The 21778-nt window shown below is 36.3% G+C and overlaps 2 protein-coding genes across 2 annotated transcripts in view; one reads left to right on the forward strand and one right to left on the reverse strand.

Annotated features, from left to right (window-relative positions):
* Positions 1-1046: 1046 nt before the first annotated feature.
* LOC144966692 (biogenesis of lysosome-related organelles complex 1 subunit 1-like) lies at positions 1047-9087 on the reverse strand. The gene is made up of 5 exons (XM_078903453.1): positions 8938-9087; positions 3302-3374; positions 2667-2799; positions 1843-1930; positions 1047-1398 (listed from the first exon to the last, which is right to left on the reverse strand). Exons 1-5 carry the CDS (start codon positions 8996-8998, stop codon positions 1391-1393), a joined length of 363 nt encoding a protein of 120 aa, XP_078759579.1. The 5' UTR covers positions 8999-9087; the 3' UTR covers positions 1047-1390.
* Positions 9088-9229: 142 nt separating this feature from the next.
* LOC144964198 (integrin alpha-PS1-like) overlaps positions 9230-21778 on the forward strand; it is a 96948-nt gene continuing 84399 nt past the window's right edge. Inside the window, exons 1-2 of the mRNA XM_078898180.1 lie at positions 9230-9271; positions 10791-11171. Of these exons, the coding sequence (XP_078754306.1) occupies positions 10978-11171 (194 nt within the window). The 5' untranslated portion in view covers positions 9230-9271; positions 10791-10977. The remainder of the gene's footprint in view (positions 9272-10790; positions 11172-21778) is intronic.

A 21778-nucleotide genomic window follows, 5' to 3' on the forward strand; every position in this document is an offset into this window, starting at 1 on the left:
GGTCACAATGCACAGTTGCAATACTAAAACAAAGGATATAGCTCAGACTCTCCTTAGAACTGTCATTGTCTACCTGTTGTCTAGACTATCTAATGATCACAGGTGACCGCACAAACCCATACTGCAAAGTCCCGTCCTCTTTTGTATCTAATGAGTGGTGACACACTGCTGTAGCATTAAACTCTGTTCACTCTTGATTCTTCAACCTTTCATGATTTCGTCCATGATGAAATTTAATCAAGAGATCATGTTTGATTTCTTGAATTTGCCTCTTTTTGAGGTTAAAAATTTGTTCCGATAAACTGACGTTTGTTGCAATTAACCAGTGACTTATATATAGAATTTATTTCGTTTCTTTGGGAAATGTTGCAATTATCTGGAGTGGACTGCAGCAGGCACGTGCTGTCCATAGAAGCATTGTAAGCACTGCTTACCCTGACTTTAAATCATAAAAGGAAATCAAGTTTTCTGTTTATCTATCTGTAAAAAATATATTTCTAATTTTCAAATCTTTCAGTAGAGTTGTGCGCCGTATAATTTTGTTTTATTGACTCAGATAAGCACAATGTTCTCCACAAAGCTATATTTTTTAAAGAAAGGATACGCTTGCATGATTTGCCATTTTATTGTAAATATTGCTTGTTTTGTCTTTAGGGGTTTAACGGTGCTTGCAACACTATTGATTCATTTCAGCACCAGTGAATAGGAAGATGACAGAGAAAAAGTATTAGCTGAAGTAGAAAGCACCAAAGAAAAGCCAAAACAAAGGGGACTGGTTAAAAAAATGGAACAGAAGAATCCATGAGCAATCCATTGATGTGCCTATTTTGACCTTACCTAAAAGTTCTATCCTGGCACAAGCAAAGGATCCCGCTATGAAGGATGCACTCAAATGTAAATAAAATATGATGTATTATACATTTGACTGAATCCCTCTAAGCTGAGGATCCCTGCCAGGACCAGGATAAAACATTTTTCTTCTAAAAAATAAAATCAATAAAGACAAGAATAAAATATACAATAAATAATTTGAGAACGTGCAGAAATTAATCAAATCACTGATTATTTTTTATTCATAACAACATTTTAAAAATCATGCATGTGATAAGCATAATTCTTCATTTAAAAGTGTAATTATGGAATGAATTCATAAAGTCAATTTTGTTTTCAATGACATCTGAAAGGGGCAACATACAAAAAATATATGGTTATATAAAACATCATAGTAATTATTGCACATGTTTTCATTAAATTAAGTCTTAAAGTTTCATTTGGAAGTACGGAGCGTATTAACTTTAAGTCACACACATAGAAAAAGTAAAATGATTTTCCTGGACAGCCACAATCTCTCGCAATGCTATGACACTTGATTGCAACACTGAACAGACAATCAATCCGCTGTAGAGATGAAAATAATTCAATATATTTAAACAATATTTTCTAAAACTAAAATCCAAATTTAGAAAATAATTTTAATAACATTTAAAAACTTGTGCATTGTTTTAGGGCAAAAATATCAAAATTTAATTTCATATAATTATTAATATGCTAAAAGAAAACGAATGCGATGCAAAAATAAAATCAAAATATATCTCAACCACCCCCCCCCCCCCTTCTGTTTATTTCACACAAAAGGTAATGGTATTGAGTAACATATATTACTCCATGCTAGCTTCTAATCATCATTGTAGATGGTTGGGTGTAGAGTTTCTATATTAATCAGACACAATTTAAGATCAAAGGTGAATCCCATGAATTTTTTTTTTGTTGTTGTTGAAAATGTTAACTAATCAAACATGTTTTATGTCCTCTTGTTTCACTTAGAACGTTAAAATAACTCACTTTTTCTGTAAGCATATTCTAATGCACTTGAAATGGTCCTCATGTCCGTTTCAATACTTTTGGCCCAATTCTCTACATCACCGATTTCCTGAAATTAATGAATAAACAAACAATTGCCTTCACATCTGTAAGAAACAGCTAAAACTCTTTTTCTATCCCTCAACCAAATAATAATGATTCTCATATTACATTGCTAAATGTCCAGTCATTGGAAATAAGAGAAAAAAAAATGGAAATGACAAATAGAGTAAAATGAATAAATATAAACACTACATGAACATGGTCTATTTTCAAAGATTTTCCTTGCTCAGTGTGCTTCCCAACATTTCATTTATAAGTGCAGGTCACATCTAAGTGTAATGTTAACCATTTCAGTCAAACTTGATCGAAGCACAAGTCACCAGGACTCAGAGTGCTGAGAGTGGGAGAACCACCTTTTGATAAGCTATAATTTCAGTCAGAACTAGTATAAAAAAAGATTTAAACATTGGGATTTAATGTCATTTTGTTCAGTGAGGGCTCACACAGTGCACAAGTCTCTTTACTTTAAAAAACTCGATAAAGATATGTTTTATACATGAAATGATCAGGGTAAAATTGCATTTCAAACTAGTTTATGAGCCTTGTGTACCATCGTTATCTAGAAGTCTATAAAGCTCTTTGTTCATGGATTATTTGTCAGCATTTCAAATTTGGAAAGCTGATAAAATGCTAATTTTATGTCATTGTTTTAGCTTATATTCAAGATACCGTAATTGTAAGTTTTTCTGTTTGTCACTAAGACCGTTTCCTAAATATGCAACACCATGTTAAATTTGACTCACCTTCAAGGCAGTGTTAAAATCTTCCACAAGTTTGAGCCATTGCATAGTCTGTTTGGAGAACTGGGCTGCGTTGGCCTGAAGAATGCGTGTCTCCGTATCAAGCTTCTTCTGGTTAACGTACGCCTGAGCAACTCTAAATGATATGAAAGAATATAATTTATTTATTAATGGAGCTGAAATCATGTGATCCCAAAACAAATAACATGTAAAATATTTTTAAAGGACATGGAAAAATTCAAGCAAATCATAAAATAAGATTCAAATCCCATTAAAGATGAGTCTGTGATGGCTTTGCAATTTTGAAAGAAAATTTTAGATTTTAGAACATTTTCATTAATAACAAATTTTACTGCAACAGAACAGTTGTGTGACATGATCATACTTTTGATATACACAACTCAAAAGAAACGAGCATAATTCGCAGTTGCGAAATAAAATTTTAGATTATAGAATATTTTAGTTGACAAATATTATTGCAACAGAGAGGGTGCATGACATATACCTACTTTTGATGTGAAACAAAAGAAATGAGATCAATATTGGTATATATGTACGCTACTTAGAAATTGACTTTTGATGCCGTTCATATTGCACTCAAGCAGTTATCATTAAATGTCTTTTACAACAAATCTTACCCAGCATTAAGATGATCCACAAGTACATGAGATAGGGCTGTTGATGCAACTACAGCATCTCTCTTCCTTTTTTCTGTTGAAAAAAAAAAATTGATATTGATTAAAATTTACAATAACACTTTAACAAAAAAATAAGAATGACAGAATATAGAGAGAATCATATCAAATATGTATCCTTTGTATTGAATTTGAATGGACTCTGAATGAAATGAAAGCCTGGTGTGCTGGAGAGATATGTGTGATATGGCATGTACAGTAAAATTACTTTAAACCGAAAGAAGCTAAACCGAAAAATACCTTAAACCGCAAAGAATTTAATAAATTGTACTAGTTTCTTCATTATCTTTGTACTAATTCTTACGATAAACCGAAATACTTCTAAGCAGGACTTTCTTTAAACCGAAACAACTTGAGAGCACCTTCCCTTTTTCTCTCGATATTTTTCTTCAAAAATTCGGGAAGGAGGCCACATGTAATAATGCCCGGCGGTCCTGTCGGCGATATTAAACAGAGCCTAAGTATAAGATGAGGGTGATGGGTGGGGTGGGGGGGGGGGGGGGGGGGGAGGCAAACACTTCAATCACTGCACTTGGGCTTGGCCAACACCACAATCGCACAGACTGGAAAAGGAAGACAGCGGGTGACTGGCGGCGAAAAATGAGGAAAGAGGGGGAGTTGAGGTGTAGAATAACACAAGCGAGATGTTCTCGCTCGTGTGTTGATGCTTTGGAACTGACTGGATTTTCAGTACGACGATAAGGAGGGGGGGGGGGGTAGACAACTTGCCATTGAAATGCCATTTCATTTCCACTTTGTTTAAATGTGTGTGAGGGGGGGGGGGGGGTCTATGTAATTAGGCCTTTGAACCTAATGGCTTTTCAACAAAAGAGGGATTGGTAGTAGACAGCTTAGCATTGACACGCCTTTTCATTTCCATTTCACTTCACCTCTGAGTAGCTCTGCGCATCATTCATTATTATCAATTATCGCAAAAGAACTTTCGATCTTATTTTAGCTTTGCATTTTACTAAAAGATGTCTAAAAGAAAGCACTGTGCTTACACGGTTGAGTTTAAAATCAAAATACTATGTGAAGTCGATGAAAAAAAAGTTGATCAAGACGGAGATATGTAAATTACACTGCATCCCGAACTCAACTCTTTCAACAATTTTGAATTGAAAACGAAAACCACCAAAAATATTTTTAAAACACACAAAAATTGTTTTTTAAAAATTAATGGTTACGAAGACGGCATTTATTCAACAACTCCATTTAACGGGAAACCCATGATACGATTAAATGAGCAAAATCCTTACTTAAATAGTTACTACCCTTGAAAAACATTGCAACACGGGAGCTTACTTTAAACCAAAATAGCTTTAAACTGAAATGGTTTAGAAGGTCCCCAAAATTTCGGTTTAAAGTAATTCTACTGTATTTATCAGAAGGTCTGATTACTCAAGATTTTCACGGGCTCATTTTTGCAATGGAAATATTCTCAAACCAAAGAAAAATATTGTCTATTACAACAATGTTAAAACAAGCCCATAATTTTGCTAATCAGACCTGCAAATGAGATGTACATGTGTGATATGAATATTTGGGAAGGGTGACTGGGTAAAAAGATGAACAATTTCTAGATTGCTTTCATTAAAAAAATTTTTTTTTTTTTCTTTCTAGCCGACCATTTGATTGCTCTCTGAATATTTATGTTTGTTTGCTTTTTAATTATTTATCCTCTTGTTTGAGTCGGAGTGGGACGAATACAACATTTTCTAGAAAAGAACCAGAAGAGAGAGAGGGAGAGAGAGAATCGAGAGAGAAGAACAGAAGAGAGAGGAGAGAGAGAGAGAGAGAGAGAGAGAGAGGAGAGAGAGAGAGAGAGAGAGAGAGAGAGAGAGAGAGAAATTATTTTTTTAAAAAAAAGGGGGTGGGGGGGGGGGGGGGGGGGGTGGATGGGACATTTAACATTTGCAATGCTCTGAAAGAAGACGGAAATAAAAAAAAAAATTTTTAAAATAAAATGGCGGAACCAGGATTCGAACACACAGCATCAATTCCGACAAGCTCTAAGGCAGATGATTTAACCATTCGGCCATGACACTCACATGAATGTTGACACATATTGTGCATATTTTACAGTAACCTACTATCCATCGACTTATTTATTTTTAGTTAAATTTATGTTAATTTATGTTTTTATTGATATTTTATCAACTTTACTTATCTCTGTGCATTTTGAAACTTTCCATATTCTGGTATGTGGATAAATGTTTAAAAGGAGCAGAGTTTTAAAAAATTGTCTGTGTAACCGTCCATCGTTATTGCCAGACAGTGTCTGACAAAAATCATTTTTCTTATTGGAGACATGTCTGGCAATATACAGCGTTCTTTTAGATATATTGAATTGCGAGCCTGTATTTGATACGATGATAACAGAAAACTAAACAATAATAAAAATAATAAACTAAAAATCTCATAAAGATTCAACTTTTGGGGGTACCGCATTAGTAGGGAGGCCTTCCGAAGGCTCCTACATCATACATACATCCCCAAACCCGCTTGAACATTATTAAAAAAATACTGGGGATGTAAGAGCTTTCGGAAGGCCTCCCCTGCATTGTTTGCTGACACTAGATATACACCCGAGTTTCAATTTCGAGTGCCGATATTACTATCTAGACTCTAGACCTATCTACACTTCTTAGACTCTAGACTAGAGCTCAAACTCTAACTCTAATAAGTAATTAAGACTAGAGAGGTGGGCCGGTGTTACCAATACTTAGCTTCTATACCAGGATAAATCATTCGTTTGGACCGAAAAATAAATAAAAAACTTACCGCTTACCGTCAAAAGCAGTTTAGATTTGAAGATGCATTTGTTTTCTATCAAAAAACATTCGGTAATGGACAATCCTTGATGAATTTCAAAGTTGTGTTGAAATTATATCCTAATTGTTTTCATGATTAATTCCTCGCGAAATCGTGTGGGTATCGTTTCTGTTATCAAGGTACCGCCTAGCCAGGCAGGGTTGCCAGATCATTTTTGAGTAAGAGACCAAACTAGCTATAGCAAGAGGCCAGATTCCTCGGCAGGAGCCCAAATACCACCAAACCCACCTTAGCCTCGCGAAAACTCTTTAGATTTGTTAAACAATTTAGATAGGATAAGGAAAATTCGTATATATAGAAGCATTAGCAAATGCAATCTGTGGCGTTAGCACGTGTTGCATTTAGATATTTAGATTGCCAAATAAAATAAGTTTTACCGGTACCAGAGTAAAACGATATAACGGGGAAAGTCAGAGGAAGCCAAAAAGTTGGTTACAGGAGGCCAAGTGGCCAAACCAAATTTTGGAGGGCCAAATGGCTTGGGAAAAGGCCAAATTTCTCAAATTTGGCCACCAGGAGGCCAAACTAGCAACCCTGGCCCCAGGTTTTTAAAAAGTTTATTGGGAAAAAGATACGGAACAAAGTGTCCATAGATAGCTATGCAATTTGGTGCATTAGTGCAGTAAAAAGGCCTTTTTTTCTTTTATTCAATAAGCTTGACTGCTGGTGGACCCTAGGCCTCTCTACAAGTCCAAGAAATAATACTCACTTTTTCTCTGCTCCAACGAAAATATCTACCCCCCTACCGGTCTAATTATTTGTAGCAGACAACAAATTTCTCAAAACGGTCACGTGACACTGTAAAAACAACACAGGAAGTCCATGAAAGCTTATTTACGGCATTTCCTTTGAACCGTGTAAACAACAAAATTTCGTTTTCATTCGACTCAACGGGTCAGATTGGCCGGTATTTTTTAACGAACTAAAGTTCTGAAAAATCAAAATGTTTCTTAGAAAGGTGAAAGATGCTAGTTTTTGAAACAGAGGTAGGTTTTTAAAAAAAAATCTTTATATTTTACGTGAATGCATGCTCAAGGCGAGTTGGACGTGCAGCGGAGGTTGGTAGGCCAAAGGCCCACCTCTCTAGAAAGAAGACCGTCCTATATATAGGGAGTTTAATAGAAATTCTAAATGTACCTCACACACTTGAAACCAATGTCATATGAAAGAGCTGGCAACACAGATTACAAAACAGTTTGAATTTTGTTTCTATCTTGATTAGAAATGTAGTTACGGCAGTTCAAAGTCTGAAATTTCAGACCGATTTTTACCCCAAAATTACCATTGCAAAGTTGTGACCGAAAACGCGTGATGTTAATAAAAAATGATTAAAACAGTCAATATGGAACTCTTATCATATATTGTATACCAAAATGTTCGTCTTATCGAGGACAATGCATTTATATTAATAAAGAGGAAGATAAACATTTCAAATTAACACATTATTACATAATATGACTCAAATGTTACATAATCAAAAACTCGGCTGGACGTAAGAAAGAATTTGCTCTATCACTTTTGGATTTATCCCCAATATCTCACTGAAACAATTGCAAATAATTACCCTCTTTTAATTAATACATAGAGAATAAAAAAGGGTTTGAGAGTATATAAATGAAAAGATATAAACATGTTGTGTAATGACATAATGAGTTTATTTTTACCTATGGCAATTTAATTGCATATAAATAAAATGGTAGATTGAAGAAGTTCAAATAAATTGAAACAGATTCCCTATTATAATTAGAAGGAAAGTTCTGGCTTTTAATACTTTAAAAAATTCTGCTGAACCACTTTGGGTTTATTGCTATTACATCATTTGAACTGACAATTAATATAATTTTATCCCCCCCCCCCCCCGCCCTTCTCTCTCAATGTATGGGGGTGTCAAAACTAATAGAACTTCTTACCATAATAATTATTAAGGCTAAGGCCTTTAAAATATGGATACAAATGATAAACATATCTAAACATATGGGAAAGAAACTTGATGACTTGATGGCAAAGTAAAATAAAATAAAATTAAAGCAATTGGTATTTTTAAAATATCGATATTATTAATATCGGATTTCACAAAGAGAAGAAATATACGAACTTTTAAAACAAAAACTATAAAATGCCTATAAATAAAGTTGGAAAGTATGTATTCAAAATAAAAACATAGTAAATAATAGTACTGAAAATATTATGTACTAAATTTAACATAATACATAACTAAATTAAAAATATCGATATGAATATCGATATCGCCCGGCAGCCATGATGAGAAGATAATGTAAACAAGACATTTCGGCGCAGAGTTAAAAGGTGTCTGCGCATCGATATAGGGCCCTGAAATTTGGCATGAATAAAGTTTAGATGTTATTCTAAAAACAAGCGTTTAAATTTTAAAAACACACGCGGTAAATAAAAAAATAAATGCATTTGAAAATTGCCAAATTTTAACTTCATATAACTTCTGGAATTATTAATGGATTTTTCCTTAATTGGCACCATTTAAAAGGAAATTGAAAGACGAAAATAATGATACCAAAATATCTGCGATATTCCTCTTTATAACGAAGTTATGCATCTTTAATTGAAACCCCCAAAACGCGAACGGCAATTTCCAGTCACAACTTTCCTATGGGCGAGTTGGGTCAAAATTTGACTGCCACTGCTGCTGCTCACTAAACTGACTACTATATAATTCTAGATTTCAGTTTCAACGCTCCCTACTTCTAGCCCTAGCCTTCTCTGTTTACCTTGAAGCTCTTTTCTTGCATGTTGACGTGATTGGTGTTGCTTCAAAAGATTGGAAAGCATTTTACACCAGCAAAAAACATTTAGCGTTAAGCTGGAGCTGGAGTGTTGACAGTGCAGTTACTACAGTAGAAGAGTGAAAAAGAGTGAAAAAGGTCAATGTTAAACCCGGAAATGACATTAGGGTTGTTTACACAAAAAACCCCAGAAAATAGCCGAAGAGAGTCTCTCCGCAATATCATTTCGGTAATTTACGGTTCATTTTGCTCGAGCGCTTGTCGCTCTCATTCGCGTGTGTCTCAGTGTCTCGATTGAGTCTCGATTGCAGTGGGAAGTGTGTGCAGGGTTGCTAGTTTGGCCTCCTGGTGGCCAAATTTGAGAAATTTGGCCTTTTCCCAACCCATTTGGCCTCCCAAAATTTGGTTTGGCCACTTGGCCTCCTGTGACTTACTTTTTGGCCTCCTCTAACTTTCCCCATTATATCGTTTTACTTTGGTACCGGTAAAACTTATTTTATTTGGCTTCCGGAAAGCCTCACCGGCAATCTAAATTTCTAAATGCAACATGTGCTATCACCAGAGATTGCATTTGCTAATGCTTCTAAATATAGAATATCTGCTATTACGCAATCGCGTGGGTGCAAGGTTGCGTGGGTGGCATGAGCATCTGTCGAGACAACAAGAAGGTTAGTATTAGGTCAAGGTCTATACAAAGACAAGACCGAAAATTGGACGATGACGATGACGTTATGATGCCACCACCAATCAAATCTCTAGTCTGTCGTCACCACCGAATCTTTGTTGATCGGTGTTGTCTTTTGCTGAAGTAGATCTAGATAAGTATAGATCTAGAATCTAGTTTAGATTTCGATCAACACTGCATATTAAATGGATTTCACTGTTTTATTTCGGCGGAATATCTAATCTAGATTATTCGTGGATGATATTAAGACTTTATTTTGTGATGTGGTTAAGAATTGATTCGAATGCCCTCAGTCAATTTGCTCTTGATTTGTTGTGACTTCACCATGTGCGTGTGACTTAATCAGTGGTTCTGTATGCTGCAATTGTGAAAATTATCATAAGCTGATATTCTTTTATATTATTTTTGTTTGTGTGTTTTGAGTGTTTCATAATGAGCTCTAAATGGAAGCGCTCCTATGACAGTGGAAGAAAATATTCTTCAGAGTGGGAGAAGGAGTTTCCTTGGATAATGTTGTGTGGATTTCCAAGTTACGAAAGAAATGATTGATTTGTTTACAGCTGCCATGTACAACCAGAACGAAGAGTGTTCTTCGGGATCGAGCACATTTACTGGTAGTAGTGAAGAAAATTCAGAGGCCGCAATAATGGATTCTTGGTTCGTTGAAACGAGCCTGTTGAATTCATTTTAATTTGTAAAAAGGTTACTTTTGTTGAGGAGTTCTCCAGGTGTGTAGACCTCTAGAATGAACTTTTATTTCCATCGTGATAATTCGGTTGTATGTGACATTTTCTCTGAGTCTCAAGTCAATTATTCGCTATTTTTTTGTTGCGCTGATGACAACTTAGGAATGTGACCTATGATGTTGTTTAAGTTTAAAAGGAACAATTCAACGATATCAACAAATGTACAGAATCTAGTGACAAATTGCAATGGTGAAATGGTGTTTTGATTAAGGTGAGTACAGCGAGTCTTCCTTTAAATTAATTTTCTTTTTTCTTCTTCAAAAATGGGGGAAATAAATTGTTTAACAAATCTAAAGTTTTCGCGAGGCTAAGGAGGGTTTGGTGGTATTTGGCCTCCTGTCGAGGAATCTGGCCTCCTGCTGTAGCTAGTTTGGCCTCTTACTCAAAAATGATCTGGCAACCCTGAGTGTGTGTTGTGTCAAAGCTATGGTAGTGTCCTAAACGTGTGGTGTACATTGACATGACACTGTTACGGTTACTTGGCTTGTGTTCTCACCTGTCTGGAATTCAGTGTGAAATCAGGAAGCACGTAAAGTAAAATAAGTTGGATTTTTTTTGTGTGAAGTAACGTGTAAAAATATTCTTATCCGCAGGATGGCGGCTTTCTTTCCTTCACATCTGACTTTATTTATTGGTTTTCTTTGTCATTTGGATTTATACGATGCCATAAATTTAGACGCCCGGTTTTCAATCATCAAACAGGGCTCGAAAGACAGTTATTTCGGATATTCAGTTGCCCAACATCAAATAGTGGATGAAAACAATCCGAAAAGAGTGTTGCAAGATGTGTGAGTATCTATTCTCATTTTGTTAAAATGTCAAATGGTCTAAGACTAAGAGTTAGAGGAATTAAGGTGTGACTCATGACTCATGCTTTGCTTTACAAATACATTGGCTTTACTTATACTCATTGCTAAATATTACTGTCTATCTATCATTCCTAGCTATGACTCTGAATGATGAGCTAGATATAACGTATAATTATCTATTGCTATTTACTATTACTAGAATTGGAGTCCCAGTCCCAGCCTTATAGACAGGTGTCGATTAGCCATTGGAAAAGTGGAGCGCGAGGACTTGTGTAGTTTGGGTTAGAATTTGAATAACACTGTTGCATTGATTTTTCATCGTATGATGTATCTAATCGGTTCTGGTATCATTTTAAAGAACAGAGATCTGATCAAGCTTTCTTTTGGTGTGATTGTGATTGGCATCTAAAACCAATGTTCTATCAAGTATAATTTGTAGTTTGATTGTTTTTAATTTGAAAGAGAAAAAAAAGAAGAAAACGCATCGAGATAATTCATTTATCTATGCCTATGCCAATTTCATCAAGATTGAAGGGAGGGGGGGGGGGGTAATGTTGCCCGCCGGTGACCATGCTAAAGTCCCGTTTTAATCAGTTGTCAGCTTATCGAGAGGCTGTCCAGTGGGGGAATTCCAAGTCACTGATTTTGAGATTTGCAATGATAAGTTTTGAGTAGTATAATTATCATGACTTGGAACAGTTTATCCTAGATCTAAAAGTAAGGTAAGTGGGTTTGAAAGGCCAATCTGTCTATGTAAAATTTAATTATTTATTTTTACTTTTGAAACAAATATCAAACTGTTGAGTTAGAGTTAGATGAGACTGAGCCTTTCAGTACTTCCAGGTCAGTGACATTCTTAGATGACACGACAGTGTTATAATGATTGATGGCCATGGTTGGATTTTTACTATAATGCCAAATTTGAATGTATCGTTACTAAAATTAATCGGACACTGAAACCGATTTAATGCAATGAAGCTATGCCAATGGCAATTGAATTTGCCATCAGTCTGAGATTTTATCAAAAAATAGTTTGTGTGTGGCATTGTTTATCAGCGGTATTGGTATGGCGTTTCAACTTGTAAGGACTGACCAGGAGATGTTGAAGTTTAGTGTAGTAAGTGACAATTTTGGCAATACTCGGCCACCAGCTTGGAAAGGCATTTGACACTTATTGCCCCTGTGACTCACATGTGGCTGTGTGCCCCATTGCATGAACATGTGTGTTGTATTGCATACTTTATACCAATCTGGCTTGAATGGCTATTCGGACTCCAATGTGCATGCACAAACACAGGGGTGACACAGCGAATGTAGTGGGCTTGGATTGAACTGATAGTATCCGAAGAATTCTTTTTTTTTTTTTCTCATATCACACTGCCTCGGTTGATATCCCTTATTCGGACTATGTGATTGGTGTCTGTCTAACACTATCTGGATTTGTATTTTTATTTGGTTATCATCATGTTAAGATATTTGAAAAGCTTTTCCTTTAGACCACAGTTACTTTGATTGACGTTTGTTCCTTTCGAAGGGTTTTAATTCCTAAATTAACTTCCAATTGATCGATGATTTTGTCTTTCACGTTTAAATCATGTGGGTTAGACTACTGTTGATAGTTACTATACCAGTACTGTTATTTTCATTTGCATCTATTTTATGTTCATTGTCAATAATTAAAATAAATTTTTGAGTTTTTAAAAAACCAAACCCACAAAACTATTCAGCCACAGGAGACTGTTCAGGTTAAGTCCGAATAGCTTGTTTGCACACATATGCATATAGGAGTTTGAATCCGAAAAGCAACAGGACACTATTCAGACTTGAATCATAATTGCAGCAGCCAATCATGTTGGTAGAAATAAAGAAAGTGAGAATCTGTACTAGTGAGGGCGGACTCCAGATATAAAATATAACTATAGTAGAGGAGAATAATTATGAATTGGATGAAATTTGGTCTCATGGTTAAGATTGATAATGGAAATCATCACATATAATATTTAAGTTGACAATATATATGTCCAATTCCTGACCACAATTTTAATTTTGTACTTCAGTTTCATTTGTTTGCAGTCTGATAACTGAATGCAATTATGGGCTAATTAACTCTCATTGTTGAGTGTTTGTATTAAAGCAATCTACCGTTAATATGTTATTAATTAATTATTATTATTAATGTTCTTAGGATCCTTTGAAATAAAGAAAATAATATTTTTTTCCTTTTTGAAAGAGTCCTTAGTATGTTTGACATTAACTATAAAGGTATTTCGGACATCTGGGACAGCAGTGTCATATTTCACCCGCCTCTGTACTAAAGGATGCACTATTTTCCTACTCAATCTTTCATTTAAATGGTTTTGAAATTAATCATTTCCATGTCTTCTTCCTAATACTTGGGGGTTGGGAAATTTTATCATTTATTCTTTAATCATTGTATCAAATATCATGAAAAGTAGCTGTTTATCATCGTTTGATTTGTAGAGATGAAGGTATATTTGGAATAATTTTTAAAAGTAAATGAGGTTTGCATTTTTCTATATGTACTTTTATTCTCTTGGAAATGTTTTGGGGCCCAACGGTATGCAGCTTATAGACTGATACTATTTTTTTATTTTTATTTCAAGTGCTTCAGTTCTTATAAATAAGTTAGACACTAAGGTGAAGAAAATGCACAAGCAGCAAAATGGGATGGGAATAATGAGGAAATTGATTTTTCTCTCTATTTTCCTTGTTTTAAGACAGTTTGCATCAATGCTACTATTTCTGAAAGATTCTTCCGTCTTTGCTTTCATTAGTTTTCTTTTCCAGTTTCTTGATGAAGGGGCTAGGATATCATTTAGAATTGTAATGCTTGGCTCGCGCTGCTTCTGTTGCTGACCAAACAACTCACATTCGTTGTTATTGTTACAGGTGTTTTGCTCACTTACCTTCGGCGGGTGAAATAAATGCGGATCTGAAATATTCATATATATGGTCTTTTTGTGTGTGCGTGTGTGACCTTTCAGTTCCAGTGAAGCCTTTTTCGCCATCGGGATGTGGTGAAACCTACGTTCCACTAGTCCAACTTGATAACTAGATAGCCAGGGACTGGGTGCTGTGTTTGTTTAATTTGTCAACACTTTCATTTCTTTCATGAGCCGTAGCTGCGGGCCTGTCACTGAGACTGAGAGTCGACGCACAACCTTACCTGTGTCTTTGCTGACAAACCAATCAGTAATGGGACAGCGATTATTTTATGGCGCTCGGCATTTGTATATTTCTTTTATTATCATCGTGGACAACATCTGTGTTCTTTTATGTTGATAGTAACCATAGAAGTAGAAGATAGGCATGGGTGGACAATTCAATAATAATGATACATGCCCTATCACTCTTTTTATATTTTTTGTTGTTGTCGTTGAGATTCAAACATTATGGTTTGATAAATTAGGGGGGGGGGGGGGGGGGGGGGGGGGGGGAGTTGTAAACCTTTATTTCCAGTAATCCCTACAGTCTTCCAAAGAGGAGAACGAGATGTCCGTCTTGGCTGGGCGACTGGGAGTAACTCTGTAGTCGCAACTAGTGCGGGGCGGTCCTTGGCAAGCTTAAGGACCACGGTCCTACGGTCCTTGGGAAATGAAGACCGCAAGGACCGGTCCTAAGACCGGTCCTTTTCGACATTGAACATTCCTGAGAGACTGTTGGAAATTCGAACCGGTTTGACCTTTGAGAGCGTGGGATCGTTCATTCTTGAACCGTTAAAGACCGCTACACGATGAAAACCGTGGCCTACAGGAGTAAAACACACGGAGTAGTCACACTCATTTCAAATTGTAACCTAAATAGAGAAGAGGGGTGATGCCTTCTTTATTTGCTCACCGTACTTCATTGTTACTTCGATAATTTAATAAAATTTGAAATTTATCCCCATTAACGGAGATAATGGCATCGCCCAAGGCGTTGATCGAGTTGTTCGTGGCGTTGATACACACACACAACTCCTACCCCCCCCCCTCCCCCCCCCCCCCCCCCCCCCCCCCCACACACACACATTAGAGGGCAGCGAGCATTGAAGAGTAAGAGAGAGACGTGAAGTTATAATAAGAGGGGGTGGATGAGGTGATAAGAGGGGTCGATGGTGACTTTTCGCCAGATCTAACAAACTCAGCTACCCATTCATTGCTGAGTAGACAGGGATTCAGAAAAAAATCGACTGCACCCGGGATCGATCTCTGGCCCTTTGCGTATAAAGAGAGTGCTCTATCAACTGAGCTATCGGGGTCCCCAAATATTCTATTGGACTTTTTTAAAATTCAGACGTTATAACTGGGTTTTTTGGAAGGAAGAAACTAATGAAACTCGTATTATTTGATTAGTAAAAACACCAAACGAAATTTTAATATTATTGTATTATTTTAAATGACAACACTGCGATAGAAAGGAGTGGTGACAAGAGATGGACAAAAGAAACAAAAAATCGGATTTGCTACTTGCTAGGTTCGACACACACACAAACACACACATCTTTTGTAGTCACATACATTTCAAACAATAACCCATTAGAGAAGAGGGGTCATGCCTTCACCATAGATCATTGTCATTGCGATCATTTTGGTGTAGTAAATTTTGAAATTTACCCCGTATAATGGAATCGTCCCAGGGGGGCGCCCCCTGTCCCCCCCCCCCCCCCCCCAACTCACACACGAAAGGGCGGTTTGCGGAGTGGAGGTTGGTGGTCGTCTGCCTGTATGGTCGTCTGTGTCGTTGAGTGTATGGCAAAGGGGGGTGGGTGCGATTAATTAAGTGGGATGGGTCGTGATTGGTGGAAGATAGGCAACCGAAGCAACGAATCGCTGGGGAAGTAGTAGGCTATGGCGCGAGACCGTAGGACCGTGGTCCTTGCAAGGACCGCCCCGCACTAGTTGAAAGGTGATAAGAAGTGAGGACCGCCGCCGATCTTCCCCTCTGGGACCGGTCTTCGGTTCACAGCTAAAAGACCGTCGGACCGCGGTCCAGACCGGTCTTCAGCGCGGCACTAGTCGCAACCCGTGAGCTATGTCCCTGAGTGATTAATAAAGTACAGCATAATGCGTACAATGCTTTCAAAAATATTCCATTGAGACGGGTGTAAAATTGAGAATCTTTATGTCAAACAGTATTGTATGTCCGAAAGAGTTGATAAGTATTGACGTGCCGACTTTTGTGTTGTACATCGGGAAAAGTAAATATTGCAGACCACTTTGACTTTGGGCGACCCACGTGTGACGAATAAGACCATAGGATAACGAGTGTCGGTAAAAATTACAAAGTAACGTGTTGTTTCCGTGTCGTTTCCTCCTTTCACCTTGAATTTCAAGGGGTCTGTGCAGAAGAATGGGAGTTTGAATGAGTGTCATGTTTCTATATCTGTCTTGGTTTGGATTGCTGCTGTCCTCAAAACAAATGGATCAGGGTGATCTGACACAGTTTCAGACGGAAGGAAGTGATCTTTTGATCATCCTGATCTGCAAGAGATCATTTGCTCGTAAACAAATAAAGAATGTGTGTGTGTGTGTGTGTGTGTGTGAGAGAGAGAGAGAGAGAGAGGGCGTTTTTTTAAATTTTCCGCTTTATGGTGTTCCTGTAAATATAGCCTCAGATGTGCTACATCCATATAATGTTTCACTGCGCCGAATGAAGCTTTGTGTTCGTTCTGCTTATGCCAAGGTTTGATAAGGGAGTGAACAATCTAGTATGCACATTCCAACCAGAGCAATTTCGTATGCTAATCTGCACGTTTCTGTAAAGATGACTGTTGCCACTGTTGATAAAGCACCCGCTTGAAATTCCAGTGTAATAATAGTAATAAAGCGTTTAATTAGCTTTTACCCTATTTATGGAAACTGGAAATTCAATCATGTTAGATTGCTATTATTATTATTATTATTATTATTATTATTATTATTATTATTATTATTATTATTATTATTATTATTATTATTATTAATATTGTTATTATTATTATTATTATTATTATTATTATTATTATTATTATTATTATTATTATTATTATTATTATATTATTATTATTATTATATAAGTATATTCAAGCACTAGTCTCTTCTTTTCACTATTGTGATTCATTACTTTTTAACTTGCCTGGTAATATTTTATAGGAAACTACAGCTTTCACAAAACCAAGGCGCACCAATTGTTTTACTGAAGGAAAATAGAAATCATATAGCCACACTGGTTTATGATCTTCACTGGCTGCCTAATGGGGTCGGAATTGAATATTTTTTTTTTTAATTGAGCTTTATATAGTGCAATTTCCACTAAATGTGCTCAAAGCGCTTTACAGACAAGGGGTCCCTGGTCAACAGCAACATTTAACATGTAGGACGGGTGACGGGACATGCCGCATGTTAGTACTGTTAGGCGATATTACAATTTTTCGGACAAAGACGCCAATATTAAATTGCAATTCTATACTTCAACTCTTAAAACAAATGCTCGCATTTTTATCTGAGGGATTTTATTAATGATTACACTCTACATCTCACACATCAAGATCGTGTAATCAGCATCTTTTACGCACATAAAAAAAGGTGGGGGGGGGGGGGGGGGGGTCACAAAATTAGAAGACCGATCCTTACATTGCAGTGTGGAATTCTCTGCCGTTTAATCTGCGTTCTAGTTTTACATCTTCTGAAACATTTTTTAAAAGAAAATTAAAAACCCATCTCTTTCGGCCCTATTGATATGAAGTAAAAATTAATGAGTAATTGAAAAGTACGAAAAACAACATATATACTACAGTTTTATTCACAAACCTTATTTGTAGTTTCACCTCACAAGGTTTGTTTATCATAATTTACATTTTTGTAATAATTTTGTATTATTACATTTTAAATGGAATTGAAATTATGTTAGTGTTAATTTTTATAATGTATATTGTGTGCCATGTCAAATGTGCTCCAAGAGCTATCTATATTCTATGGGACAGGAGCTTTATGCATTTTTATTATTATCTTTTTGTGCTGGATGCCAATGTTCTAGATGGCCGTATTGTGATATTGTGTAGGTTCTGTATCTGCGAGTAATCCGTCCTTGCATAATGCATGTATATGAAAAATTATCGTGCTTTGGTTCCATTTTTCTCCTTCCTCAACATAATGTATGTCGAGCAGCGTATATTTAGGGAAAAGGTCTGGGTTTTTATTCGTTTTGTTTTGTGATTTTTTTTGTTCCAAGCTGGGTACGATGTGGTATCATTGTGGCTTGTTTAAGGTTTGTCGTGCCCTGCTTATTCATCATAAGAAGAGTGTCTTGTGGGTTTGGGTGTGGTGATAACAGATTAATACTGTATTTAAAAAAAAATGTACACAGTTTTGCTTTGAGGACGTATTTTACCTGGTGTATTGTATTTTACACTTACCTAAATATATGTATATATAGAGAGAGGCGCGAGCTCACACACAAACACACACGCTCAGAGTAAACATCACATATGAAAGAGAGAAAGAAAAAAGAATTTTAAATGGACGTATTAAGTCATATTGTAAGCGCTGTGCGTACAAATAATATTAACTAGGTTCCTTTTAATAGACGAGGTAAGGGAAATAAAATACAATATCAAACCCGTCAATAACTTGAGAGCTGTGACTTGTGTCTACTGACTCATCTCTGACGTCGTCCTCCCCCCCCCCCCCCCATTTAAACTGTGTGCGAGTGGTTTTTTTTTTTTGGGGGGGGGGGGGGGTGTATCCTCCGTCCGCCTCCCACGGTCAGAGCATCACTTGCGATCTTGTGGAAATGTCATTTCATGAATTACCTTTGGACGAATGGACAACTAAACATCTCATTATCTCAAATTATCATTATCATCTAGGTAGTTGGTGGGGGCCTCCATCTTGAGAGCAACAGTTGTAGCTTATAATAATATTATACTCTCTCTCTCTCTCTCTCTCTCTCTCTCTCTCACACACACACACACACACACACACACACACACCCACACCCTGCGTATGCGTGTATGTGAGTAAAATTATATAATCCGTTTTTTTTTTGTTAACGTATTGAAACTCATTTACTGATATGATTTTTCTTTTGCATTCAGACACCTTAGCTTCCTGACTAGAAAAAGAATTCAGTGGTTTCTTCATATTCCGCTCTCTCCAATAATATAATTTGTTTCGAGGTGTTTGAATGGAAGCCTGAGCTGCTATGAGAGTAACGTCAATGAAAAGGTTTACAACTAGCGGCATTCTTCTTCTTCTTCTTCTTCTTCTTCTTCTTCTTCTTCTTCTTCTTCTTCTTCTTCTTCTTCTTCTTCTTTCTTCTTCTTCTTCTTCTTCTTCTCTTCTTCTTCTTCTTCTTCTTCTTCTTCTTCTTCTTCTTCTCCTCCTCCTCATATATTCTCATATACTCCTACTTAAAGTTTCTGTCTTATTCAATGATTCAAGAGGATAGCATTTCATCATTCTTACTATTATATCCAGGTTTCGAAGAACCGTTATGTCTTAAATTCTACTGATGGCTTAAATGAAATCCTTTTCACGGTCACTCATTACATAGACGGTTTGTCGTTCATCGGCAAGTCAGTTACATACGTAATGAAGAGTGAATGTGCATGTAAGCTCGTCGTCGTCAAGAGGAATCTCTGTCCATCTGTTGATGATTATGATTATTATTATTATTATTATTATTATTATTATTATTATTATTATTATTATTATTATTATTATTATTGTTGTTGTTGTTGTTGTTGTTGTTGTTATAATTAATATTATATCCATTTATTTATTTAGCGGTCGGAAGGCTCAGTGTATAGAAAGATCATCAAACAATACATACTCACTAAGTGTTAAATTGGGGCAAAAATGTTGAATTTATTAGCCGATATTATACTTGTCGATTTTCGTTGCTGCTTATTCTAATTCACAAGAAGCTAAGAATTATTGATTAGCTTTAATCGTTCCCTGGTGTTACAGGGGTAAATAATATATGTATATTATACACTTGGTTAAAGTGAATTGATTGAATAATGATGTTCCATTACATATTGATGCGGGTGACTACAGTGCAAGATAGTTATCCTCATCACGGCAAGTAATTTATCACATGATACATTTATTTGGGGGTGGGTCAGGTGTTGAATTTCTCCTCCGAACCTCGGGATTTATCCTTCATACCGTGTTAAAGTCTATTCTTTTCCAATTTGAAATCCACTTTTTGTGACCAAAAAAAAAAAAAAAAGACAGTTTCGCCTTTAAGAATTATTATGGTCTCTGAAATGTCGTTGAGTGCAACTAAATATGGAGTGTGTACATGTATAGCATTTCCAGTCGGATGGCGTTGGTGTCTTAGTAGTTTTGGGTCTTGATCTCGCTATCAAGGCAAGCGATGTCGGATGTGTTCATTACCGGGTGGACGGCAGTAAGCGCGAAATCTGGCCCCGGTTTTGTGACTCGGGCAATGCTCTTCATCTGCCCCGTTCGACTCAGGTTTGTTTGCAGTGCTGGTACAACAACAACAACAACAGCTTAAACGGCGACTTCGACTGCGTGGAATTGCGAGTTGTACCGATGGCTACGGTTGTACTCGGTATATTAGGTTGGTGCTATTAGAAGGCTTCTTGATATTAATATTACTAAACTTCTTGTTGTCTCTTTGATTTTTAGCCGCCTGGATTATTGCAATAGCTTACTCTATGGTTGTGATAATAATGTCATTAACCGACTCCAAAAGATATAGAACTAAGCAGCTCGATTGGTAACGTTATCCTGTTTACCTTCAAGAACTTATCCACTTTTATTAACCCAGTCGGAATTTAAGATCTGCTAACTTAAATATCCTAAGGGTACTTCCAAAATCGTTAGTTTTTCATGAGAAATCCTTTGACCACCATGCCCCCCCGACTGTGGAACTCCATCAGTATTGAAACTAAAAATAGTGAAAATCCACTTACCTTTAGAAAACGGTTTAAAACTGAGCTTTTCTGTAGGGCATATAATTTGGACTCTTAGTATTAGTATGTATTTTATTATAATATATTATGTTATCGAATTTATGTGGTTTTTAACATGCCAGTTCTATATTTGTATATGATACACGATTTGTTGATGTAAAGCACAAAAGCATAAAACTATCTACTCGTACATGCTCATTTTTAATTAAAATTGTCCAATTTTGAAAAGTAGCAAAAATCTCTAGGATTGAGTGACTTAATGTATAACTAATTTGAGTCTCTTAAAATATTGTTTACAGACGTTTTCTATCGCATTCCGCGAATAATACTTTAAAGTTAATTTTCTAATGTTTCGTTATTTTTATCATTGAGTCCAGAAGCTGCTTACTCTTCTGAGTTGGCGCTACTGTATATCTAAATTTTGTCATAATGGACCTGATCAGCGGTTAGCTTTTTTTTCTTTTTATATCTCTCCATCACCATCCCCTCTGTTTATCTATTCATCTATCTATCTATCTGTCTGTCGGTCCGTCTATTTATCAGACTCGACAGCATTCATCCGCCCGATGACCTCTTTTCCCCCAATTCTTACGCATCAACACGTGTGGCATCACTATTCCCATTCCCCGCCCTATCTATACCCTGCGCTGTATCTATC

This window comes from Berghia stephanieae, chromosome 2 (assembly GCF_034508935.2).
Source record: "Berghia stephanieae isolate SIO BIC M18660-M18661 chromosome 2, UCSD_Bste_1.3, whole genome shotgun sequence".
Taxonomy (NCBI): domain Eukaryota; kingdom Metazoa; phylum Mollusca; class Gastropoda; order Nudibranchia; family Aeolidiidae; genus Berghia; species Berghia stephanieae.